Source organism: Cataglyphis hispanica, chromosome 5, assembly GCF_021464435.1.
Source record: "Cataglyphis hispanica isolate Lineage 1 chromosome 5, ULB_Chis1_1.0, whole genome shotgun sequence".
In the NCBI taxonomy this organism is placed as follows: domain Eukaryota; kingdom Metazoa; phylum Arthropoda; class Insecta; order Hymenoptera; family Formicidae; genus Cataglyphis; species Cataglyphis hispanica.
In genome coordinates this window covers 8,800,988-8,827,503 of record NC_065958.1, presented here as the reverse complement: position 1 = coordinate 8,827,503, position 26,516 = coordinate 8,800,988, and the positions used below count along the sequence as shown (strand labels likewise).

General features: G+C 25.6%; 4 protein-coding genes across 14 annotated transcripts; 2 read left to right on the top strand and 2 right to left on the bottom strand.

The window, feature by feature from the left end:
* Nucleotides 1–144: 144 nt before the first annotated feature.
* Nucleotides 145–2,532, bottom strand: LOC126849736 (multifunctional methyltransferase subunit TRM112-like protein). Its single transcript, XM_050591885.1, has 3 exons — nt 2,212–2,532; nt 991–1,092; nt 145–859 (listed from the first exon to the last, which is right to left on the bottom strand). The coding sequence occupies exons 1-3, from the start codon at nt 2,287–2,289 to the stop codon at nt 665–667; spliced, it is 375 nt and encodes a 124-aa protein (XP_050447842.1). The 5' UTR covers nt 2,290–2,532; the 3' UTR covers nt 145–664.
* A 1,070-nt stretch (nt 2,533–3,602) lies between these two features.
* On the top strand, nt 3,603–7,449 carry LOC126849733 (uncharacterized). Of its 5 annotated transcripts, none has more exons than XM_050591876.1 (9): nt 3,603–3,735; nt 4,692–4,895; nt 4,973–5,237; nt 5,468–5,593; nt 6,144–6,305; nt 6,410–6,604; nt 6,751–6,944; nt 7,064–7,164; nt 7,290–7,449. In XM_050591876.1, the coding sequence occupies exons 2-9, from the start codon at nt 4,705–4,707 to the stop codon at nt 7,385–7,387; spliced, it is 1,332 nt and encodes a 443-aa protein (XP_050447833.1). In that variant the 5' UTR covers nt 3,603–3,735; nt 4,692–4,704; the 3' UTR covers nt 7,388–7,449. The 5 variants fall into 5 exon arrangements, with proteins under 5 accessions (XP_050447833.1, XP_050447831.1, XP_050447832.1 ...); XM_050591874.1 differs by having other exon boundaries at nt 3,613–3,822; XM_050591875.1 differs by having other exon boundaries at nt 3,613–3,826.
* Nucleotides 7,450–8,808: 1,359 nt separating this feature from the next.
* On the top strand, nt 8,809–14,550 carry LOC126849734 (actin-related protein 2). 6 transcript variants are annotated; one of them, XM_050591880.1, is made up of 9 exons: nt 8,809–8,923; nt 9,005–9,171; nt 9,304–9,414; nt 10,445–10,462; nt 12,323–12,402; nt 12,550–12,685; nt 12,788–13,147; nt 13,753–14,031; nt 14,108–14,550. In XM_050591880.1, the coding sequence occupies exons 2-9, from the start codon at nt 9,124–9,126 to the stop codon at nt 14,276–14,278; spliced, it is 1,203 nt and encodes a 400-aa protein (XP_050447837.1). In that variant the 5' UTR covers nt 8,809–8,923; nt 9,005–9,123; the 3' UTR covers nt 14,279–14,550. The 6 variants fall into 6 exon arrangements, with proteins under 6 accessions (XP_050447837.1, XP_050447836.1, XP_050447839.1 ...); XM_050591879.1 differs by lacking the exon at nt 10,445–10,462 and adding an exon at nt 10,849–10,866 and having other exon boundaries at nt 8,809–9,171; XM_050591882.1 differs by lacking the exon at nt 10,445–10,462 and adding an exon at nt 10,849–10,866 and having other exon boundaries at nt 8,809–9,171; nt 9,291–9,414.
* A 1,110-nt stretch (nt 14,551–15,660) lies between these two features.
* On the bottom strand, nt 15,661–24,596 carry LOC126849730 (ceramide transfer protein). Of its 2 annotated transcripts, XM_050591866.1 has the most exons (9): nt 24,544–24,596; nt 23,631–23,839; nt 23,377–23,496; nt 21,784–22,021; nt 20,432–20,715; nt 19,279–19,446; nt 18,043–18,474; nt 16,757–16,889; nt 15,661–16,303 (listed from the first exon to the last, which is right to left on the bottom strand). In XM_050591866.1, exons 1-9 carry the CDS (start codon nt 24,560–24,562, stop codon nt 16,176–16,178), a joined length of 1,731 nt encoding a protein of 576 aa, XP_050447823.1. In that variant the 5' UTR covers nt 24,563–24,596; the 3' UTR covers nt 15,661–16,175. The 2 variants fall into 2 exon arrangements, with proteins under 2 accessions (XP_050447823.1, XP_050447822.1); XM_050591865.1 differs by lacking the exon at nt 24,544–24,596 and having other exon boundaries at nt 23,631–24,278.
* Between the last annotated feature and the right edge of the window lie 1,920 nt (nt 24,597–26,516).

Below are 26,516 nucleotides of genomic sequence, written 5' to 3'. Positions count from 1 at the left end.
TTGTAATTGATTTTTTTCCCTCTCCTGATATCTTAAAATGTAGTTACACATTCACTTTTCTATTTGCATTTAAAAAAAAAAAGTTTAGGACAAAAATTCGGAAACATCTTTTATTATTTATAAAAAAAAGATTTTTTATTTATAAAAAAAGTGAGGGGAAATACAATTACATTATTTCATAAAGCACTATTTCAATGTATTGCATACACAACAATATTTATATAATTTTTCGTTTTTAAATATATTTTATATCATAATTCGATATAATTGCAATGAAATCAAGAGGTTTAAAAAATAGAATATTGCCCATTTTATATTTATAATATATTCTTCTAGCTAAATGAGTTTATTTTGAAATTATTTGAACTTTTAAAAACTTATCTTGTTTTTTATGCATATATGTAAATATGTACATTTAATATATTTACACAAGCACATACACAAAGATATATCTAATATTTGTTTTCAATTATTAACGATTATTATTACTATTAACGACTATTAAATTAATACACGAGTGCAAATAAAAAAATTAAACTAATATAAAAATATATATAATAATATTTAGATAGAAAAAGATATATATTTTTAATAATTATAATTAAAGAAAGTGATTAAGAAAAAGTGACAAATAATATTCATAGAAATTATTTGGTGCTGTTATTTAAACTTCATCTTCATTTAGAAGCATGTTTGGAATACCATCATTGATGGGAAATTTTCTACCAGATTCTGGGCATAATAGATCTCCATTTATAACTTCAACTTCCAACAGAACATGGTGAACATTTTTTAAAAAATCTTCATTTGTCTCAAAGTCTTCTATTAAAATCTGAGGTAATTCACCAACATGTCCTATCTGTAATAAAATTTATGTCAATATATCAGCAAATATATTGGTTGATGTTCTTTTATGTATATGTATATGTATGTGCATATGTATATTTGCAAAAGGACTGTATGTAAATATAAGAGACAGTAAATTTATACACTCTCTGCAGCTTTCCATAATACTGTCCAATCTATCTTTGGTATTATCCTAGCGATATATTCTGGATTAAAATCTACTTCGGATACTCTGATGTCTTTGGCCTACAAATTACAAATATTTTTTTTCATAAAATATTTCTGTATATAAAGTTAAAAATTTTTTTATTATATAAAAATTTATGTGGTAATCTCATTATGAAAATACAAAATAAATAAATATATAACAGTGATATTGGTTATAATTATCAGTTATCAGATTGACATGTTTTCTGCTCAACAATAATTAATATAATTATACATATTTATAATAATAAAAATTATTATTCTAATTACAATTAAAGTTATAATTATTCTAATAATATTAAAGATAGTATTTTTAAATTAAAATGAATTTTATAGAGAATACATATGTTTTAAAATATACATACAAGTAGAGGTTAAAAAAAAATATTTTGTTTTGCATTATTGTTTGCAATTTTCTCACAGATACAAATTTAATCCATATGGCATATTTTTATTATAAGATTTGTATATAAGGAATCTTTTGTTTTATAAAAAATTTGAAAAAGGAAAGAGAATGACTTGAAAATGGTTAATCAATAATAAAAGTGACATTAACAAACAAATAAAATTATATATATATATATATATATATATATATATATATATATATATATATATTAAAGAAAAAGAGAGAGCATATTTATCACAAATATATATATTTATCAAAAGATTTAATACATATTAGAAACATCTTAATCTTGTTATTTACATTCTATCAAGTCAAAAACCATAATAATAAAGTTTCTAAATAACAATTTAATTTAATCTAAATAATAAAATTGAAACATTTTTATATTATGCTATCTTTTTAAGTTTTTAAATAATATTGTTTATATATCCACCCAGTTGAATATTCATGTTGTTTTTTTACAATAATACAATATGAATTAAAATGTTAAAGTTGAAAAATCAATTTTAACCATGATCATCGAAATCAGAGTTCAAATATTAATAAACTATTATATTATATTTTATTTATTTTATTTAGATTATTTTTTTCTAGATTATTACATCCAATATAGTGTTTGCAACTTCTCTCTCTTTCTCTCTTGTTTTTAATAATCAAATATATATTTTAAATATTTATTCTGAGACGTTTTCGCGAGGATAAATTGGAATAGCAATTATTTTTTTAAATACAATGAAAAAATAACTTACGATAATTTTCAAAGGATAGCCGACTGTCACACCCCTTATGGCCTTAGACGTTAACATATTATGTGTAAGAAGCTTCATTTTTTTTCTACTATTAAAAGCTTTTCTTCGTTACAGAAGTGAAATGTTGACATGAAGCTCATACAGCGTGTGTGTACAGAAAGTTAGGTTATTTGGATTATATTAGGTTAGATTTTAGATTCATTCACAGCTTATATACATGGGTGCGTTCCGCTTCTCGCATAGAAACACATAACCAATTAACCACTGAACACCTGAACTATATACCCACTGAACTGTATGCCATACTGGAACGCACACGGCCATGCCCCCACCCATATATGTAATACTATTATATAGTCACGTATCTTCCCAATAAGCGGCGTTAGCAAAAACATTACGGTGCAGATATACATCAACCACTCGCTTCTACTTTTGGGTACTTGATTCAATGCGCATGCGTAAATTTTGTTGAGCCAATAGTATTAAAGTCATTGCACGTTAAAAAATTTTAGTCGTAATCATAAGGCCGTAATAAAATTGATCAATCACAATCAAACATTCTAAAACATAATAAGAATGTTTGAACTGTGATTGGTTGATTTACTTACGGCTTTACGATTACAACTAAAATTTTTTAACGTGCAATGGCCTTTACATATATTGCTTTACGTATGCCAGCATATGCGCATGCGTCAAATACACGAATTGTGGAAGCGAGAGGTTGATATACGTTTGCACCGTAATGTTTTCGCTAACACCGCTTATTGGGAAGATATGTGACTAGCAATATAATAATTACATATATGGTTACTCTCTACTTCTACAGCCTTGTTACTGTCAATGGGCGCATTCAGGGGAGCTATTATCAGCGGTTCTCGAAACGAGGTGAAAATTACAAAAGTGAACAAATTTAATAAATTTCAACAAATGAAATTGTAGATATTCTAGTGAATTTCCTCACGTTTGTATTTTTCACTTTGTTTCGAAAACCGTAATAGACCTTCAGAAAACACAACCGTTGGATAGCAATCAAACGTAATTGATTCTTACTTTTAGAACCAGCAAATCAACGTCGAGTGTTGACAAGACGAACTCAACAGTTATGCAACAGTGTGTCGTCCGTAGTTGTAAAACTGGCCAATCACAGCTATTCTTCTGAAAAATGGAATGACTGTGATTGGTCAGCCTTAGAACTATAGATATTATTAAACCCGATTAGAGGTGACGTGTAACGTAACCATTGTAGAATGGGCTTAAAGTTTAAAATGCTTGATTGTGATTAGTCAATTTGCTTACTATTACGACTAAACTTTTTCATGTGCAGTGGCCCTAATCTTAATAGGAAAGCGCCTATATCCATACTCGATTCTCGACATTCTGTATTCTGTGCATGAAATGTTAGTTGTGTACATGTATACATATAACATACTATTCTTTTCGTGTGTGCGCTTTTTCTTGTCAATCGTGTTATATTATATGAATAATAAGAATTGATTTTGAAAGTTATACTTGAAAGTAATTGTTGTAAGCGTCAATTTTCATCATTATTATTAAAAAGTTTGCGAAGTAAATGTGAAAAGTTATATGTAGAACGCGTGATAATCTGCTTGTGTGGGTTAATACTTTATGATTATATTTTTGCATTTAATACTAATTTTCTTTTACTTTATAGTGTGTTGTGTTGTAAATATTGTGAACAAATCATATTTTAAATATATATATATATATATATATATATATATATATATATATGTACATACATAAATTAAATTGTTTTTGTTTACAATTGCATTTATATAATAAAGATTTAGATTTTAGATCTAGTAAAAAAATATATAAACAGCAAATAACAATCTGATACATATTTTGTTATTTTATATTTATTTGTAATAATAAATTTACAAAAATTTTCATATTGGTATTACAGTTTAGAAGGGTAGAAGGTAACAGAAATACATTTTCAATTTTTATTTACGATACTTATTATACATCTTATATGGGGCGATAAACATATAATCAAATTTTAATGCAAAAGAATAATCAAAAATTAAAAAAATTAACATTATTATTTGTATATATAGTTGGGAGAAATTTTCACATTATCTGGATTTTAAGTAAGAAAACATTTAGAAGTTAGATTCAGTCTGAGTAAGCTAAATTTTTTTGATATTTTTTTTTTTTTGTATATATAGAAAAGTATATAGTTTTTAGTTCACTTATCTTTATATTATAAATGCACAAAAATTTGCAATTTTTCTATAACAAAAGCCCTTCAATTTATGCAAGTATTATTTGTCATATATAAATAATAGTTTCTTCATAAAAAAAGATTCAATATTTATAAAATATATTAATTCTAGAAAAAATATAATTATTAGTTTTTTTTTTTTAACATGATTTAGATACATTTAAACTTTTACAATTTTTTTTTATATGACAATTTATTTTTTTTTCTTTTTTTTTTTCTTTTTTATATGCAGGTGCAAAAGGAAGATGAAGATAAAGCGCAGTAAATCTCTTTCACCTGAACCATCTAGTAGTAGGGATACAAAACGTATAAAATTTGAAAAAATTACAAATTTAAGTAGAGTGACATCTTCGCCAAACATACTTGAATTTTCAGATGATGTTTTACTCAATATATTGAAATATTTATATCCGCAAGATCTCATGGCAGTCAGTTTGTGAGTTATATATTTTTATCTGCATATTATACTTTTTATAATATTTTTATGTAACTAATTTTTCTTCTATTACATAGATGTTGCCACAGACTTGCGCAATTAATACAAGATAGAACTCTATGGAGAAGAGTAGATTTTCGAATAAAGCCGATGCTTTTAAATGATTTAAACCAGTACATGAAGTTCCTGCAACCAATAACAATGAGTTTGGCAATGCGTGGCAATTTTGTCTCTGGCGAATGTTCAGAACATCTTACTCAAAAATTCTTTAATAATGTGAAGGCACTATGCAATCAGCTTAAAGAATTGATTATTGAAGAATATTATATCAATGGAGACAAGGTACATTTTAATATAAATACTTTTATAATGATTTACCTATATTTTTAAAATATGTTTACTATGCACACATTTGCGCACAGGTGCGCACATATACACACGCACACATTAATATTTAATCTAAATATATCTTTTCTCTTCTTTCTTTTCTCCCTTCCCACTTCCTTTCTCCTTTTTTTTTCTTTGTTATAAAAGAAAAAATTATTAAATCTATTTTAATATAACTTTTACAGATTCAAATAACAGATTTTCCATGTACCATTGAAAAGCTTTCATTAAAAGGTTGTCAAATGAATTATCTACAAAGATCTAATAAGTCTTATTTTTTTAAAATGGATTTATACATGCCTAATTTGACAGTAAGTTGATGCTTTATAATATAGATATAAATTTTGAAATAATAAAACTATTTTTTTTTTTTAATATTCTTTCTCTACATATAGTGTTTCTTTTATTTTTTCTTGTTTATTAATTTTTTTATATTTATATATCTGCTATATTCTGTATATTAAATGAAAATATATTATATGAATTATTATTATATAAATTAGTTCTGTATATTATAAAATTGCATAATTTATATCAAAATTGATAACTATAAAAAATTTAATGTATATAATAAATATAATATAATTATTTAATGTATATAATAAATAATCTATTTTTTGTCTTTGTAATTTTAATTGATTTTTACGATGCCTATAAAATGTAACTTTAAAGAATAATGGATAGAGATACATTTGTTATTATTAATATTATTATTATTATTATTATTATTATTATTATTATTATTATTATTATATGTGTTTTCTGTTAACTGCTGTCTTACATTATTACAATCCCTTTGCATGCTTATAATTATATTATTATATAGCCTATTATTATTATACATTAAATACCTATTTTTAGTGTTTAATTTTGAGCAATTGTCAATGGTTTACGCCACATTCCTTATTAGTTATCAGTAAAATACCCAAACTTAAGGAACTTAGATTAAATTCATGTCATCGTCTGGGCGAATGTGTTGCGTATGCTAGTCTGGCAACTAGATTTGGATTTAAAACATTGGAGGTATGATATGTCTCTACTTGTATATTATTTTACTCTTTTAATTACCATTCTCTTACCTCTAGCCTTATTAGAAAAATATAAAATGCTTTTATGTATTACCTTAGATTTTAGATTTGCGGGATACAGCACTCGGGGATAGCGAAGTCGGTTGTTTTAGTAGCACTAAAACTTTGACACATCTTTACTTGGAATGCCCTTCTACATTAAGAAATGAAGAGTCCTTTGAAACTATGCAACAGCTGCAAGATCAACAGCAAGCTTTACAATTACCAATATTTGAGGATAATAATGTGGCACAGGTATTTTTGCAGAAAGCCAATTATTATATTATAAGTTTATAAGTACTAATTATAAAAATTAATATTCTTTTTCTTGAATTTAAAATGTGTGCAACGATTTTGCACGCATTTTAAATTAAAAAAAATGCATTATTTTGATTATGTAGTTTTTCATGGAGAATGCACCTATTTTTGAGAATAATGGATTTCAACGGTGTTTAATATCGGACAGAGCAATTTGTGCTCTTGGAAGTGATTCTTGTGATAGAAAAGTGATAAACAGCTCTCCACAAGGGATGATAATTTTACAAGAAAATAGACGAATATCTAACAATCCAAATCTTAAAGTATTAGTTGTTAGGTGAGTTTCAATCAACTGCAGAAAATTAAAATTTTATGAATCATGCTTAAGAAGAGAAAAATAGAGAAAAGAACAACTCTATACTGAATATTTGTTTTTATTTATTTTTTTCTTTTTAGAAATTACCCTCGTGTAACAAATTCAAGTCTTGTCCATTTGGCTTTAAATGCATCGAAATTAGAGTACTTGGATGTAACTGGTACTTCTGTAACAAAAAATGGTATTGAATCATTTAAATCACAGAAAACAAATGTTAAAATTGTTTCGTCTTTTGATGAGACATAGTTAAGATTATATGTAATATATTAGAAATTAATGAATATTTATTAATATTTTTATTTATAGATAAATACTTCTTAAAAAGTATGAATATTTGTATACATATGCTTCTCTTATACTTCGAGGTTAAGATCTATATGGTGTTCAAACTATTTTCTAGATAAAAATCATTTTAATTGACTAAATATGATTTATTTAAACAGAAGTAAAACGTAATATTTGCTATTTTTACAAGTCTGTGCATGTGTAACAATTATTATAGTATATTATAAATAATATCTCTCCCTTCCTCCTCTCTCTCTCTCTCTCTCTCTCTCTCTCCCCTTCGTTCTTTCCTCACATATATGTATATATAAACAATCTGTGAAGGTGGAGTCTGTCTCAACATTTTACTAACTGCGATTCAATGTTTGCTGCAATTTTTATCGCTATTTATTATATTATTTTATTTATTTTTGATATTATTATTATTACTTTTTATATTTTTTTATATATGTATTCATATTATGTCTCATAACACTTGTGGATTTTTGCTTTTTATTAATTATCATAAAATTCTCATTAACGAAAAAACTAAATATTGTGTTATATAGAATACTTTTAATATTTTGAATTGTTAATGCATGATTATAATGATCAACATAAAAAGCAACTATATTTAATATAAGATGTAATGAATGTTACATCACATATATATGTACTACATTATATTATATTTTTATTTAAGTTTTCGAATTATTGTTATACATTAGATAAAAATGAAGATTATATATATATATATATATATATATATATATATATATATATGTATATATTAAATTTATGTATGTTCAAGGTCATTGCACATTAAAAAGTCGTACAAATCACAGTCAAATATTTATATATGTATAAGGATTCTTGACTGTGATTGGTTGATTAGTACCGCTTTATGGTTGCGACTAAAGTTTTTTCACATGGTCTTTACAAAATAAAAAAAAAATATTCACAACTATTTCCAAGTTTGGTTTTTAAATAAAAGCAAAATATTTTTCGGAAGTTATTGTATCGCTTTTATCGCCAGACATTTAATGATAATGTTTTTAGTTTAAGTAGTAACATAAGTCACCTTAAAGGCGCCTTTAAATGAGCAACAGTATTCTGCGCAAGCGCTTAATAGCGTATTCGATTTGTTGACTCTATCCGACTCTGGGTCGAGTCAGATCTCAAGTTCGATTTGAAACCCAATGACTTTAAATTATCACGGCGGAAAGCGGTTTATGATTGGTGTCGTGATTCATAACCTCCATCAAAGAGTTTTTAATATTATTTATCATATTTTCAGTATTACTACTTATTTTTCTTTTTATTTTATATATTATAAACTTATATTTCTATGATGATAATGATCAAGAATAATATTAAAGATTCTTTGATGGAGTTCTCGGTTGCGGATGAGATTACAGTTGACAATTATGAATTGACCAATCAACCAGCAAGTTGCTTTGCTCTGATTGGTCAATGCGCAACTATCAATCGTATTTCATTTCCCAACCGCAACCGAGCCCGCAACTCGTAGTGTAATACAGCCTTTATCATTGATGCCAATTCAATCGTAGAAGAAAAAGAAGAATAAAAATTTTGTGTTTTATGACTCAATGTCCGTATTTGCGAAATCAATTCAACAGTAAAAACTTTTTTGCCTCTTAAATTCGCTTCATATGGTGTGATTTTAACACAAAACCTATGTTATGATACGAAACAATAATTGTATCGAGCATTGTATCGTTGCATCTGCGTTTTAGTCACAATTGTCGGTAACGCCCTAATATCCACAGATATTAATCACTTAATGGAGTGAGTGATATGAGACAACAATTTAAAAAAAGGAAAGAAATATTATTTGAAGAAATAATATATCGAGATGGACAGTAAGGGGAGGAAGATTATTGTTTGCGATAATGGTACCGGGGTAAGACTTGTTCTCTTTTTATCTTTACAAAAAAATTTCCTATGTGTTGATGTAAGAAAAAAATGTTTCAAACTTATTATTATTAAGCTAAATAATTAATGTGTTGAACCCAGATATAGTTTTTAATTGCAGTTTGTCAAATGTGGATATGCCGGTGCAAATTTTCCAGCCCATATATTTCCATCTATTGTCGGACGACCCATAATCAGAGCTGTCAATAAAATTGGTGATATTGATGTAAAGGTAGGTTTATTTTATATATATATATATATATATATATATATATATATATATATATATATATAAATCTAACATCAGATAAAATATTGATATTGAAAAATATAAGATCAGTAATCACAACTTTGCCTTAATATGAATGCTAATTATAATAGATGATTTATTGATATATTATTTTGTATCAACACATTATTCTTAAATATTATTTAATTTTTTTATAAGAAGAATACTTATATATAAAGCGAATACAAAATTGCACAAATGAAGTGATCTGGTATGCCAAAATAAATCAGAATTATAGAATAATTCTCTTTTATATAAGACTTCATTTTTTAAATAAATGATCTTGAAAATTTATCAAGTGCACTCAACTATGTCTCGTTTAATGGATCTTGTTATAGATTGCTATTTTTGTTTGTTATATTTTTGGATACCAGTAATGTCATGATTTGTTTCAAAAATTCATAAGTCTGTAATTAAAAGAGCACAGCTTTGCATCAACAGGGAGGCTAATAGTTTCTTCAGTAAAATTAAAATTAAAGGATTCATTGCCAATGTCCACCAACATAAATACATACAGAAATAGCAGTCTAAACAAGATTCGTTAGTCGAGACATAGTGCACATGTATTTGATAGATTTTTAAAATCGTTTATTTCAGAAACAAAATCTCATATGAAAAGAAATTATTCTACAATTTTGACTTATTTTGGCACGAGAAATCACTATGTTCTCGCTTGTACTTTTATGATTATGCACATACCTTATAACTGATGATACTTATCTACACAATTATATATTCATATAACTTTATATCCATAAATATAAATTGATATTTTAATTATAATTTATAAAATTGTACAAGAAATAAAAATTATATGTTTATTAAAATTTATCAGGAAGATTAGAAATCAAAATATGTTGATTAAGAATTGTGTATATACAATTTTTAATGTAATCTTCTAGTTTAAATTAGAGTATGTTTAGAGTTACTATTTACAATTAGATATAATTAATAAGAACAATTATATTTTCAGCAAATATATTGCATTCGTGTAAGTTTATTATATAATATTACGTTGCGCACATTTTCCACATAGCTTCAGGATGTTTAAATTTGATTAAAAATAATCCATACGCTTATTATGATGTAAATAAAATAATTTGCAAAATAATAATTTTTACTAACAAATCTTAAAAGGAAATAAGTTTATTAATAATAATAAATAAATATAATATAAATGGAACTATTTTGTTTTGTAATATTTATAAATGATTGCTTAATTTCTTTACTGACACAATAGTGTACGTGTGTTTTGAATATATTTATATAATTTACATATTTATAATATCAATCATAATTTGTACTTGTGTGATATATACATGCTATGCTTTTCTATAATTATCTAATGTATTTGTGTGTTTGTATTTGCTCTCATAGGATGTGCTTAACATGCCTGTAAGTTTTTATATTTTTTTTATGTTATTTACATCTGTTATATCAGTGTTTTAATAAAGAGTAGTACTTGGAATTACAGATATACAAGGTGTCCCATTTTAACTTTCACACCATAATATTTCAAAACCTGTAAGTTTTAAAAGGAAACTTTTTAGACAAAAGTTATTTGATTCTGAGGGATAGGAATATTAGTTAGATTTTGGGTGACGTTGTTAAGATCATATCAAGGTCATATTGAATTTTTTAATTGAAATCCTTTTTTTGCAAATTCTTGTAGCTTACTTCAAAAGCATTTCAAAACACTATAGTAAAGTTTTTATTTTTAATTATTTAAATTTTTTTCTTAAGTATTTTTCAAGTTTTTTCATATCTTAATCTGATGTATTTTGGTATAAAATATAAAATATCTATAAAATGTAAAATATTTAGTTTTCGATAATCTTATCGTAATACTTTTATGTACAGAGTAGTGAGATGAATCTATCGGTACAAAGATAACTTTTTTTAAAAAAGTAAGCAATTATTTACAATATAATTTTTTATAACTTTTTTTTACGCCAATTTTCATCTCATTATTCTGTACATAAAAATATTACGATAAAATTATAAAAAACTTAATTTTTATGAGATATTTTATATCAAAATATATCAGATTAAGATATAAAATAATTCGAAAAATACTTTATTATAATGTTTTGAAAAGTTTTCGAGATAAGCTACAAGAATATGTAAAAAAAAATAGAGGTTTTAATTCAAAAAATTCAATATGACTTTAATATGATTTTAACAACAGCCTCAAGGTTTAACTAATATTTCTATTTTTTTTTCCCCTCAGAAACCAAATAATAAGAACCAAATAATTTTTGTCTAAAAAGATTCCTTCTAAAACTTGCAGATTTTGAGATATTACAATGTGAAAATTAAAATGAGATACCCTGTATATATTGGAATAGTGTGTTTTAAATAATCTGACAGACCAACTTTTCAAAAATATGCACATATTTGGGAAATCTAATTTAATATTTAATACTTTTCAGATATGAATTCTGTAGCTTGATTTTCATACAAAGAATATACTATATTATAGTTATTACTAATATCTTATAAAAATAAAATAATATAAATATAAATTTTTACATAGGACAATTACTAAATGTTTCTTCTTTCTTTTGTTACAAAATTTGTTAAAATAAAGCTTGATATAGTATCAAAAATTATGTGAAAAGTTTCTTTTTACTACATATAATAAAAATAAATGTATTAATTATTATATTTTGAGATATTTAGCTAATCAGTTTCATACAATTATTTATAATTTCTGTATTCTAAAAGATATTACATAATATAACAGTTGATACTAAAACTATATGTATATAATAATATTTTTTTAAACAATGGACATAGTATATATGTAATATGTGCAAAGTTCTAATTATTATAAATATTATTGTCATAGGATTTGATGGTCGGCGATGAAGCGAGTAAACTTCGTTCTATGTTAGAGATAAGTTATCCCATGCAAAACGGAATTGTTAGGTATATACTTATATAAGTATTAATTTTAACATGAATTATAACATATTTAATATGAAAATTATTGCATATATATATATATATATATATATATATATATATATATATACATACATATATACATATATATATATAATTGATACTTGATAGAAATTGGGAAGATATGTGTCATGTGTGGGATTACACATTTGGCAAAGAGAAAATGAATATTAATCCTAGAGAATGTAAAATTTTATTAACCGAGCCACCAATGAATCCTATCACGAATCGAGAAAAAATGATTGAGGTAGTAACATCATAATACGCAATTCAATAAAAACTATATTCGAAGTTATTAAAAATTTAATTTATATGATTGAGAAGTTTAGTATTCATGTAATGATTTTAGGTGATGTTTGAAAAGTATGGTTTTGCTGGGACATACATTGCGATTCAGGCAGTATTAACATTATATGCTCAAGGTCTGATTAGCGGTGTCGTCGTAGACTCTGGTGATGGTGTAACGCACATTTGTCCCGTGTTTGAGGAATATGCTCTGCCACATTTGACCAGACGATTGGATATAGCCGGACGCGACATTACAATGTATCTAATTAAATTGCTGTTGCTACGTGGTTATGCATTTAATCACTCGGCTGATTTTGAGACAGTTAGAATGTTGAAAGAGAAATTGTGTTATATCGGTTACAATATAGAAACTGAAGAAAAGCTAGCTCTTGAAACCACTGTGTTGGTAGAATCCTATACTGTAGGTACATTATTATATATTGTGCGCACGCACACAGCATATAGTTTTATTAATATTTTATACACAGAGTAGAGAGGGCATTTAAAATGTTATAAGATGGTTTTTTTTTTGAAAGGTGGTTCTGACGTCGTATGAATTCAAGTATGAATTTGCAACGAGCAGTTAAATACTTTGTCTGAAAAATAATCATGTGTTTTCTTTATGTAATAATTAATTAATTTTAATGATTGACTTCTCTCATTATGCATTTTCTTTTATGCATAAAAGTATTGAGGTAAGATCATCAAAAAATGAATATTTTACAAGATATTTCATAGTTCAAAATTATATCAAATTAAAATATAAAATACTTCGTAAACTATTCAATTTTTGATTATTTTACTTTTATAACTTTTTACGCCGAATATTGCGAGGAATCGATTTATATTAAAAAGATTGGAATTGTTTCATTTTTTTTTTTTTTTAATATTTTTTTTACATCAAGTTTGAGAAAGGACATCTTTTAACACTTTAAATGCTTCATTGTATATGTAGCTAATCTCACATATAGATATACATGTATGCATTAAGAATTAAGGCGTATAAATTATTGTAAATATTTTCAGCTTCCCGATGGACGTGTAATAAAAGTAGGTGGTGAGAGATTTGCGGCACCGGAAGCGCTTTTCCAACCGCATTTAATTAATGTCGAAGCACAAGGTATAGCCGAGTTAGTGTTTAGCACAATTCAAGCAGCTGATATCGATATTAGAAGCGAATTGTACAAGCATATCGTTCTGAGTGGAGGTAGTACGATGTATCCAGGGCTTCCATCGAGACTTGAACGAGAAATTAAGCAACTCTATCTTCAAAGAGTACTAAAAAATGATACAACTAAATTGAATGTCAGTGTATTTGAATTTATATATGGTAAATGTACATATTGCAAATTCTTTTATTTTATGTGTATTTCTTTTTTAGAAATTTAAAATAAAAATTGAAGACTCACCTCGACGTAAAGACATGGTTTTTATGGGTGGTGCTGTGCTAGCGGAAATAACGAAGGATCGAGATTCTGTATGGATAACGCGGGAAGAATATGAAGAAAAGGGTCTCAGTGTATTAAAGAAATTAGGCTCCTACGAATCATAAAGAAAATCATTGTAATGTAAATTACAAAATTTTTAACAAATGATTAAATGTTTTTTATATTTAAAAAAAATATTATTTTTGAAAGCTAGTTTTATTTGAGAGTAGCTTTATTCAGATGATTATTGCATAATTATAAAAAAACAAGATATTTAAAAAAGACATTAGATTTCTTTTATTTTTTTAAACATGTGATGCAATTTTGAATAAATAGATAAAATAATTCAAATACATAAAATATTATGGATTCAATAAATTTTTTTTATTTAATTGTTCTTGTAATGTTTCTGAACTTTTATTCATATTCGCATATTTATCAATATATTTCCCTTTTTAATATTTTTTATTTTTTTCTGTATTGTTTGTTTTTGACTCCAATTAAATATTGAAATAAATATTAAGTATTAATTTTTAATATAACCAAAAGATTATATGTTATACTTCAAACAATTGTATTCTATTAAAATATTTGAAATAACATTGCATTTAATATGCATTTTCCAAATAAATATTGAAAGTATCAATTAATTTTTATTTTTTGCAAAATGTCTGATGATATCTTATAACTCTTTTCTTGTATTTATCGAATTTTAGAAAGTGTAAATATAATTAAAGTAAAAACTATTATGTTCAATAGAAAATGTTATCTATCTTTTCATTGTGATAATATGTAATGAATTGCAACATAATTAATGTGTTTATATTTAAAATATAAATTTAAGACCCTTTGATAGCAACAATATAGAGTGAATTAAATAAGTAATTAGTTTGTATTAAATACAGTATTTAACTTCATTCATAGTACTTTGACAAGTAAATATTGAAGAAAAAGAAATGTAATAGTCTTGTGTTTTGGCAAAGAATTAAAGTGATAAAAATTAATTAGGTATTTTAAATTTATAAAATATATTTTTATTATTCATTATTGTAATTTATAATTTATTTTTCAATAATTTTGTATACATATATACATAATGTGAATCATTTAATATGTCATTTGAAAATAATTCGAAAATTGCATTAAACGAAAAAATTTTTCAAACAAAAATTTTATTGTATAAGTTAAAGAAAAAATATCTTGTATATACATGATATAGAATAATTCCTTGATTGATAGAAATAAGTTTATTTTACAAAGAAAATATTCTATCCATGTGCAATCCAAACAAATTCTTGTCATAAATGAGAAAAGATTAATCAATTAATCATGACATGGTATAGAAACGATTGTTATTTTGCAATAAGTCTAGAACAGTCTTTATTATATATATATATATATATATATATATATATATATATATATATATGTATGTTTTTTCAAGTGATTTTTGTATTGCATAGCAATGTACACCTATTTATGTATAACTAAAAATAACAATATAATCTGTAAGATACAATTCAGCATTTAATTAGATATAATGTGTAACAAGATTTGTGTTTATGTAGTAAATTCTTAAGGTTAAGATTTGTATACACATCTAGATAAAATACTGTTACAAACAAATAATAAGCTGTTATTGGAAGAGGAAAGGATAATCAGCAAACAGTACTAATCATGTGTGCTTCATTGTAGCGCTTCATGAAGTTGCTTGTTAAGTGCATACAATTACTATATACACTTATTTATAGTCTAAATGATCTTTAATATTTATTATAACAATTTACTTTTCCCATTCAGAGGTTATATATAAGTCAATTATTTTAAGCAAAGAATAAAAAGAAAAAAATGATACATAAAATTGTTTCACTTACGTTGTTGTAATAGTCATTCTGCAATTCTTATGGTACATATACTAATACAAACTGTTGTTTTTACAATAATCACTGATGCGTGAAAACACTTTGAGATAGCGAATAAGGATTTGAATGGAAAACATGAAAGATTTTTTATTAATCACATTTAGAATGTGATTGGTTTGTTTTTGCACTGATCAATACAAAAATTAGTGAATCGCTTCAGGAACTTTGGATATTCTCTCTTGTAAACGGCTCGTAAAACAGATGCTGGGGCCCAACCACCCGGATTTACTAAAATTCAAATCGAAAAGTTTATTCATATGAAGCAAGAAAGAGAAAAAGAGGAAGGAAAAGAAAGTGAGAGTAAAGCGGGGAGCACATACTTTTGCATAAGCGCATAACAATAAACATAAGAAAATTGAGTGGTTCATTTTCTTATGCATACATTTGTGGACCAATCAATTTCTTTATGTTTATGGTTATGCGCTTATGCAAAAGTGTGTGCTCCCCGCTTAAGGCTGGGTTCGGGGAGCACGCTTTTAGCGCTATGAGCGTGCTCTTTGTTATTTATTGAAAGTTGAACAAGGATAGAGAAGCAGAGGTATATACATATATATATATATATATAATTTTAATATATATATATTTATATATATATATATATATATATATATATATATATATATATAATTTTAAATATATTAAATACAGTACCTTGAAAGAAGAGATTGATTCAATACTCACCAACTGAACAATATGTTATTTTACATGTTATATTTTCCCTCTTTATTTCCTCTTCGTCTTTTGGGGGATCGATAAAAGTTTGACATACGAGACAAACTGTTAGATAAACTCTCACGCATTTACCTGCATTCGGCTAAAATAATAATTTTACTTAGCAAGTGCATAAATTTATTTTAAGAAATGAAATAGTTCAATAATCTAACAGCGGAAGTGTCCCTCAAAGGAATATAAAATTGTCTCAGATGATACTCTATATAATGTACGATGTACTATCTATATAAAAGTAAGTTGTAATAGATAAATATTTATACAATATTTCAGCTTTCTATATTTTTTTGTTAAGGGAACTAAACTAGATATTAAGGATTTGAAAAACTAAATTATTTTCTTTCTTGTGATTAAATAGAAATAATAAAATAGGACAAAAAATGGATGAAGGCTGCATCAAGTATATATTATATATTTTTTTCAATTACAAAAATAAGGCTCATTATTTAAAAAAAATTATGTATTTCTTTATACAGATAGTTTTTGTAAATAGCCACTATAATCGCAATAAAGTTCAGTTTAAATCATGATAATTTAATTTAAATCATTATAAAATAATTTGATTTTATATATACATATATGTTATAGTCTATGTTCTTCAGTTTAAAAGATAAAAGGAAATCTACTAGTGGAACACTCTGTGTATTATTTATCACATGGTCGTTATTTGTTCCAAATTCTGAGATTAACAAAAATATTGTCTAAAATGTTTTACAACAAAAATATTACTGCCACTATAAAAAATGATAATGTGAATGAGAACTTTTAAGGAGAAAATATTCAGAGATATTAAAATTTATTCATAAGTTATTTTTACATAAAAATATCCTATTTATATAGTATTATTTTATTTTGTACATGTAACAATATTTAGAAAATTACTTTAAAAAATTTTTATTTTTTTGTTCTAGCATAAATTATATAGATATATGAAAAAAATATAATATTTATTTGTCGCGCTTCTATTTTTTATTTCATTTTTAACCAATCGCGAAATATAAAGTAGTTTAGTTTTTGAATTGACCTCTGTAACTAGGAATTAACAGGGAGATTTAGAAAGCTAAAAGTATAATATATTTATTATACTTTTTATTATTATATTGTATAATATATTTATCCATTACTTACCAGTTATACTTTTAGATAGCTTAGCTTTACTTATTATTAGCTTATCTTTGAGGACAATTTTATCATACTTATCTCATTAGATCCTTTTTGCATTAAGCGGTATTATTTACCGGGTAATCAGGATGTTCAGTACTATGATTACAGACTATCCATAGATCGTGAGCATCACGATCCTGATCATCCGATACTCGACGTATGTGCGACCAGAATAACGCATCTCGCTGACTCGCTGGCCAGATACGTTTGTGCGTCTGCAAGAATAATAGCGTATCCTTGGAAATGTTTTCGACGATTGTCATGTCCTCTAAAGTGGCTTCCCATCCACTTCTGTATTCGGGACTGAAAAATATTTCACAAACTTCGTGACCAGTTACTCCCTTAACGACATGACACGCTTTGAGAGGATCTACGACTAATCCGTCAGCCTCTTCCTCCCGCCGATACATTCGCATATCTCCATCTTCAGCAAATAATTGCCAACCACCCGCTCCACCCACACCGAGTCGAGCATAATGGAGTTGTTCCATGGTGATTTTCTCTATCTGCAAATTAGCAATAAAAAATATTTTATATCTTAACATCACATACTATTGTCATTTAATTGAGTATGTAATTGTAACTATAACTAAATATAGTTTGCAATTGTATTTCTCAATAAAATTAAAGTATCATTTCGAATCGGTCGAAAAATTGATGAAATTCAAATATATGTAATTTTGTAAAATATAATTATAGAATGTTTTCTGGAAGCATTTTAAAGCTTGAAGTTTCAGTTTTCAAACGCTGTTAAGCTCTTTTTCTCTATGATAATTTTCGTCCAGATGGCATAATTCTCAAATCAATTCCGAAAAATTTAAAGAAAAAAAGTTTAACTTTAAAATTGCAAAATCATGTAAACAAAGTCATATAAACAAAAAATTTTATTTCAGCTTTGTTATAAAATTTTTAAAAAAGAGATAATTGAGTCAAAATTAAATGATCTTTATTTGACATATGTTTTCAAGGCCATGAATCTCAGTAACCAGCCATCAAAAAGTTTTGTACCATTATTAAGTATATATTAAGTATATATTACACTTTTATAATTCATCATTATGCATTCATAGAGATTTATGGATATATTAACATGCAAATATATAGAATTTATTTATTTCAAACTTTGTTTTATGCGCGAAAAGTTCTAAATATGCATTTTATTATTTTATTTTATTTTAAAATAAATGCTTAATTTAAAATAATAAAGTTAAATATATTCTCTCTTAGATTTTATTAAGTAAGTTCTCGATGCAACGGTAGAATTTTGATAGAGCAGGGAATTGCGCAAAATATAAAAAAAGTATAATTACTTCAGGCCATAACTTGTGCGAAGATACTGTTGTGGTAGGAAATGTCAAAATTGAAACAGATTTTTGTTTCAAACGATTCCTTAATTGATTTTCCTCTTCAATTTTGTCTAAACCTGTCTCGACGGCATCATAAAATTCTTCATCGCAAAGAGCGCTATGCGGACCTTCCTTAAAAAGTTTCAAAACAAGTTTTTAAATATTAAAATTAATACTATATGTATTATTATTATAATTTTAAAATATATTAATGTCTTTTTTTTTATCTTAATTTATAAATAATTCATCATATTAAATGCATAGAAGTTCATGCACAAACATTACTCTCTCTATTCTGATTGTATCATTTTCATTTATACAATTTATACACACACATTCAACATATGTAGTCCCATTTAAAATCTTAAAATATATATTATTAAAAAAAATTTTTTGTTTATCATAAGATGTTTCTTCGAAACGATCTTTTTCTTTGATGTTTTTTCATATCAAGTAAAACAACAAAAAATTTTAAAGGCTCATTAAGTGGTACACACTGTATGTGATTTTTTTCACACTTCACACGCGATTCACGAACAAATGATTATTTAAATATATATAACTTATTGGCCATTTTTAAATATTTATATCTCAAAAACCATTTCTTGAAATAAAAATGCACTTTTATTATTTAATTTTTCACAAACTTTTATGCTACAATTTTATTATTTTTGAATTTTAGGATATCCTGTATATTATATTCAAAAGAATTTATCATACATAAATAACTATAAATATATTTATATACATATCTTCATATGGAAATGTCTATGATGATATAAAATTCATGTAATATAATTATATAATTATAATTAAAATAATTTAGAAAAAATATAATATTTAATTTCTCTCCTAATTCACAAAAAATATATATATATAAAATATTATATAAACGAAAATATATAAAAAATATTTTGATAAACTCTTATCTCTTCAAAATGCTGACAAGAAATGATAAAGTTGATATGACAATAGAAATACATAAGTAGGCTGTATGTATATGTTATATAATATATAGCAACAATATAATGTACATTTAAAAATTCTCTAAAATAAAAATTTTATACAAGAGAAATTACACATAGTAAATAAAATTATAATAAACAAAAAGATCCACCTCGTAGTCAGGACCTCCATGAATAAGAACTCTAGGTCTGGGAGAGTCGTTATGATGCATGGCAATTTGTTCTTTCAGAGCTTTATAAAGTTCTTGTAATTTTCGTTTCTTTTCGATTTCTCTTTCCCATCTGCGACGCCATGCATCCTCTCGCTGTGTCATTAATTCAACACAATGTTGTAAAGTTGCTAACACCCCTTCACTTGTGGCTTTAAATGTTATCGCTTCTCCTTTAAAATCCACCGATTGTTCAGCTGGATTAAACATTGTCTCAATTTTCTTTTCTGAAATTTTTGTAATACTTGAGAAAATATCTTAAAGCTTTTTTCTTATGTTTCATATGATAAATGTATCATTATCATATATATGAGTATAAATGATGAAATACATATCAAAGAACACTAGAGGAAAGATATAAAAATCGACATACATCTCCTAAACCAACATATATGTTTGATTTCTCACTAATTGAGTTTATTAAAAATAAATGCTTACTTAAGTTAGTTTCATTAGAACTTGATTAATTTTTACTCATCAGAAGCCAATAGTTTATGTATTAATTGCTTATTTATATTAAATTAGTTTGTGTAAAGGTTTTGAAACTAAAAAAAATTTCTTTTTTAATTTTCTTGGCAAATTATATATAATAATAAAATAGGCAAATTATATGAATAACAGTATATCTTTTTTTTTCATAAAATTATTCATAATATTTTATAATATTTGCATTAAATTACTCTGTATACTTGTAAATTTCTAAATATCTGTTTTATTTTTGTTTGATTTTTACTCTTTTTATTATTTTACAATACAATTAGGGAGACTGAATTAAAACAAACAACATACTCTTTATGGTTTATACATATAATTGATATACTCTAATAGTTTACTTTAAAATGTCTCTTTAAAAAATATTAATTTCTGATTTGATTTGTATCTGTCTTTAATATAATGGATAATTTACACAACAAATTTCTTGCATTACAAATTTTAATTTATAAAAGAATGTATTTGTTTTTAAAAATTTATTTTTATAAATAAACCTTAATATTTTTTTGCTTTAAAAAAAGATCATTTTTCCTCAAGTTACATTAAAATTATCAAAATACTATATAATTACATCATAAATATTATAATTTTCTGATAAAAATAGTTTGTATCTACAAATATATATAAATCTTGTAAATATATATCTACAAGTATATAAATTTTTATTCTCTAAATTTTTTCACCTAAATTAGAAGCTAAATCTCGGAAACAAAATAGTATGACGATTTTGAAGTCCTTTTTTTTTCTACACTTGTTATATAAAACTAAATAGAAAGATTTTTTTGTAAATTAAAGATTATTACCTTTCTTGGAAGTGTTCTTGACATTTTCTGCACAATTATCAAAATATTTCTGCAAAGTATCAATCTGCTTGATGAGAATGTCTCTGAAAGTTTCAATTTCGGCTAATTTTTCTTTCAGTCCTCTAATGCCACGCTTAGTAAAACTACCGGCGCTCGTTGTCGATTGTGTATTTGACACAAGCGAAATGGCACTACCATGTCGTTTGAGACTATTTTCACTCCCATAACCGGATTCCGACTATTTAATATGAAAATATGGTATTAATTGTTATATATACATAGTCTTATCTTAAATACTCCAACACAGAATACTGAAAAACTTAACAATATAGAAAAATATTTTGGACAATAGTTGTAAAGTTTTAAGCGAGCAACTTATGTTCAATATGACTTTGTTCATACAAAAAACATTTTTCTGAGATTTGATGATTACTTTTATCTTTTTTTTTAATACAACCATATAATTTTCTTACATATGTCGATTTTTGTAATAATTTTAAATGTAAGAGTATTAAGTTAGAAACATTAAAAAATAAATTATTGTATTATAATTTATATATATATAGATAAATATGAATTAATTGATATAAAAGATACTGCATTTAAAAACAGATATGCATGTTGCAAATGTTGTAATGCATTTGTATAAAAATATAATTAGCAATTTCACTCATTAGTCTATGAAAAATTTAGAAGATATTGTAATAATTATAAAAGAATTAATACTTTATAAGATTTTGCATATATTTAAAATCATAATATACTAAATTAAATTATAAAATATTTTGTAAATTATTTTATATTTTCATATGTACAATGACTAACAATAAGAGAATTCATATATGCAATAAAAATTATATATATATATATATATATATATATATATATATATATAAATTTTTTTAAATTAAAATAATTTTCAAATCTCTAAAGAAGCACCTCTATGCCGATAGGGAAAGAGAGACAGACCAAAACCATATTTATTATAAAGATCTCTCTCAAAATTGTAGAACTCTTATCTAAAACTTTTTTTTCAATATTTTTTGATTTTTTAAATATTTTGTTGGATCGTTAAAAATCAACATCATGTACAATTTAACTCTAACTTTAAAGTAATCTTATTTGTAATTTGTAAATACTAACTAAACTTTTAAGAAAAATATGTATATCTATATAAAATAAAAATAATTACAAGAGATTTAATATACAAAGCTTAGCATATAACAAAGAAAGATTTTATATATATATATAATGTATGACAAAATCTTTTTAGGCTTCTAATTCAGAAAATTTGTGTATATCGAGTTGTATAGATTGTAAGAATTGATAAAGCTATGACCACATAATACAATTTGTTCAATTACTGAAGATGATCAAAAGTAGAATCAAAACAATGTTTAAATGTATTAATTAATTTTTCTAAAATTATGTCTTCACTATTTTTGTATTAATAACTTTGTGCTCGGCTGTTATTAATATTCTGTATTTATTTAATTTATTTGTAATATTTAGAGTTGTATAAATTTCTATTACAATAAATGAATAAATAAATAAGATAAAATAAATATGTATCATAATATTTAAAATAATTACCTTGTAAGACTTTAAAACATCTACCCATCGTTGTTTTTCCTCTGGACTACTTGCTCTTAAATACCAAACTAAGCAGTCATTTACAGATACATCAAATCTGCATTCGTCAAATTGATGTGCCTAGTAAAACAAATTATTTAGTACAAATTTAATAATTTATATACAATAATTTATATACAATATACAATAGACATAACTATAGACATACTAGTAAATGGATAAAAAAAAGAACTATTACATATGCAATTTCTTACTTTGATATTAGCTTTGTACAGACTAATCGAGCCACGACATCCAAATCCGCTGTCCTGCTCAGATTTGTAATAAGACAAAGTACCATCTTTGAGTACAATAAATCTAGTTTGCCAGCCATGTATGTAATTTGTCCATTTGGATAATGTACCCTGAAGTTCTGGAACTACGATCCCATCGGAATCCTCGTCATCATCGTCGATCTCGGCATCTACGATACATTCGGTGTCCTCATTATTGAGGCCCCGTAACGTTTCCGTCACTTCATCGGCCATTCTTATCTAACCCAATTACACGATATCGCTCACGATTTACGTTTATTTACGAATATGCTTCTTGACATTGTTAAAAAGGAAACGAAGAATCGGAGCTACAGTAGTAATCACGTGAGATATTTCACTGCAATTAGTGATGATCGGTAAATGATCGCAAACGAAATAAAACATCTCAAAACATAATTTCCAATGACAACTTTTCCACATAACCTATGCGTAAAACATCTCTTATCAAATATATAATATAATGGGTCTGTTCGTTTTAGTTGAACTGGCTGTACTAGTTCAGAGATTATCTTTTTCTTTCCAATATGGACAGAAAAAGATAAACTCTGAATTAGTGCAGCCAGTTCAGCTAAAACGAACAGATCCAGAGTAAGTTGATATTGGGTCTGTTCGTTTTAGCTGAACTGGCTGCACTAATTCGGGGTTTATCTTTTTCTCTCCATATTGGAAAGAAAAAGATAAACTCTGAACTAGTGCAGCCAGTTCAGCTAAAATGAACAGACCCTCTGCTTACTTTTTATAATTGAACTTTCTACATTAAAGGTAAAGCCCGTATCAGACTACGCATTAAAGATTGAGATTGAAAGATTAAAGATTGAAATTTAACCAATTAGGACAAAGAAATTTTAGTTACTTTTGTTGTGATTAGACATATTCCAATCTTCAATCTTCAATTTTCAATGAGTAGTCTGTTACGACGTAAGCCCGGATCCACAATAGGTGTAGTAAGCTTTAAGCCGTAAGAAATTAGCAAATCATATTCGATTATTCTTCTCACATTCAATTGTGATTGATTAACTTCTTACGGCTTAAAGCTTACTACACATTACACTATTGGCGTTTTCGGTTGGATGGGTTTCAATCGCGTACTTGATGCAATGCGCATGCGCGAATTTTTGTTGAGCCAATAGTATTACATATATGACCTATACGTGGCCAGCGCATGCGCATTGAGTGAAGTACACAGATTGTTGAAGCGAGAGTTTGATATACGTCTGCACCATAATGTTTTCGCCAGCGTTGAGTTTTGACTTGCAATATAGTAGTACTACATATATGCATAGAAGCCATATATGTAATACTATTGACTCAACAAAAAATGTGCATTACGTCAAGTACACAAATTATGGAAGCGAGAGGTCAATATACATCTGCACCATAATGTTCTAGTGATTCTCCAGGGATCCAAGAATTGATCGGTCTATAATCATCGTCATGTTTCAGTAGCCAAGCTATCTTATTAACGCCACATCGTAGACGGCGTCATTATTTCGCCACCATTAAGTTTCACGTCCCCTGTCTTTATATTATAAGTCCATGATCGTAACTGTAACGTTCGTAACGTAAAGCGGGGAGCACACACTTTTGCATAAGCGCATAACAATAAGCATAAGGAAATTGATTGGTTCATTTCGTTAGGCATATGTTTGTGGACCAATCAATTTCCTTATACTTATGGTTATGCGCTTTGCAAAAGTGTGTGTTCCCCGCTTAAGGATTCGACCAATCACATTGCTTAATTCGACTGTCCATAACAACGCGATTTTAATTTGTTTACGGCTTTATGGTTACGATTAATGACATTTTCGATCCAACACAGATCAATTTATCATTTTATTTTACTTAACGTCAATGACGTCATTCTGCCAATAAAAGACTTGAATTCATAATAAAATATAGTGATTAATTGTCCCGGGTTAAATTAATCCGTTCATTCAAAAATGCTATAAAATTTTTTCTCAGTGCAACAGTCTTAAGGATATATTAAGACCCTTGCAAGATGATAACGATAAGATTGATAAAGTATAAAATATGTTAGTTTGTTATTATGTATACAAACCATCTAATCCAATGAATTAACTCATTTTAGGTTTAAATGTTTATAACTTTTGATGGAAATATTATACACAATTTTGCTTAAATAAAAATTATATTAAAATTTAATTCTTAAATAATTAATTTAATTATTAAATAATTATCAAATAAAATTTATTTTTTTCGTACAAAATCCAAAAATGTAATAATTATAGGACGATCCGCTTCGAAATTCTGAAATTATTCCTTGCGATATATGTATATATTATTAAAATATACTATCAGTTTTACATAAATCACTACATTTAAACTTATGATTTATTTGAGTAATTTTCGCTAACAAAATTTATAAAATTGATCTCAGATATAAAATATATATTTAAAATCTATATAAAATATATATATATATATATATATATATATATATATATATATATATATCTTTTCTACATTGTTACAGCAATTGTAGAGAGAGCTGAGAGAGAGGAAAAAAAGAGAAGGGGAGAGTTGGCGGAAAAGAAAGGAAGGGGTGAGGGGGAGAGAGAGGGGAAGGAGAGAAAGTGAACATGTACAAATAATTAATGTGTTTAATATCTAAATTGTATCACTTCATGAAAATAATTTAAAAATATTATGGGCATATATATTTGCACATTCCATATCTTTCATTAATTCTATAATTCTCAGCTTATGAGAACACATTTAATTAGTTTATCTAACAATGGTATTCTTTTTTTAAATATGTATTTCCCAATATGGCTTGCAAGATTCTTGAAGAACATTTTATGTTTA

Excerpts from the sequence above, each read along its gene's own strand:
- LOC126849734 (XM_050591880.1), top strand. The coding sequence starts at position 9,124 with ATGGACAGTAAGGGGAGGAAGATTATTGTTTGCGATAATGGTACCGGG. Across the intron at positions 12,403-12,549 it reads ATGCAAAACGGAATTGTTAG|AAATTGGGAAGATATGTGTC; the intron begins GTATATACTTAT and ends GATACTTGATAG. Across the intron at positions 12,686-12,787 it reads ATCGAGAAAAAATGATTGAG|GTGATGTTTGAAAAGTATGG; the intron begins GTAGTAACATCA and ends TAATGATTTTAG.
- LOC126849733 (XM_050591876.1), top strand. The coding sequence starts at position 4,705 with ATGAAGATAAAGCGCAGTAAATCTCTTTCACCTGAACCATCTAGTAGT. Across the intron at positions 4,896-4,972 it reads GATCTCATGGCAGTCAGTTT|ATGTTGCCACAGACTTGCGC; the intron begins GTGAGTTATATA and ends TCTATTACATAG. Across the intron at positions 5,238-5,467 it reads ATTATATCAATGGAGACAAG|ATTCAAATAACAGATTTTCC; the intron begins GTACATTTTAAT and ends TAACTTTTACAG.
- LOC126849736 (XM_050591885.1), bottom strand. The coding sequence starts at position 2,289 with ATGAAGCTTCTTACACATAATATGTTAACGTCTAAGGCCATAAGGGGT. Across the intron at positions 1,093-2,211 it reads GCTATCCTTTGAAAATTATC|GCCAAAGACATCAGAGTATC; the intron begins GTAAGTTATTTT and ends TGTAATTTGTAG. Across the intron at positions 860-990 it reads TATGGAAAGCTGCAGAGAGT|ATAGGACATGTTGGTGAATT; the intron begins GTATAAATTTAC and ends ATTTTATTACAG.
- LOC126849730 (XM_050591865.1), bottom strand. The coding sequence starts at position 23,903 with ATGGCCGATGAAGTGACGGAAACGTTACGGGGCCTCAATAATGAGGAC. Across the intron at positions 20,716-21,783 it reads CAAGAACACTTCCAAGAAAG|AAAAGAAAATTGAGACAATG; the intron begins GTAATAATCTTT and ends CAAAAATTTCAG. Across the intron at positions 16,304-16,756 it reads AATAACATATTGTTCAGTTG|TAAATCCGGGTGGTTGGGCC; the intron begins GTGAGTATTGAA and ends TTTGAATTTTAG.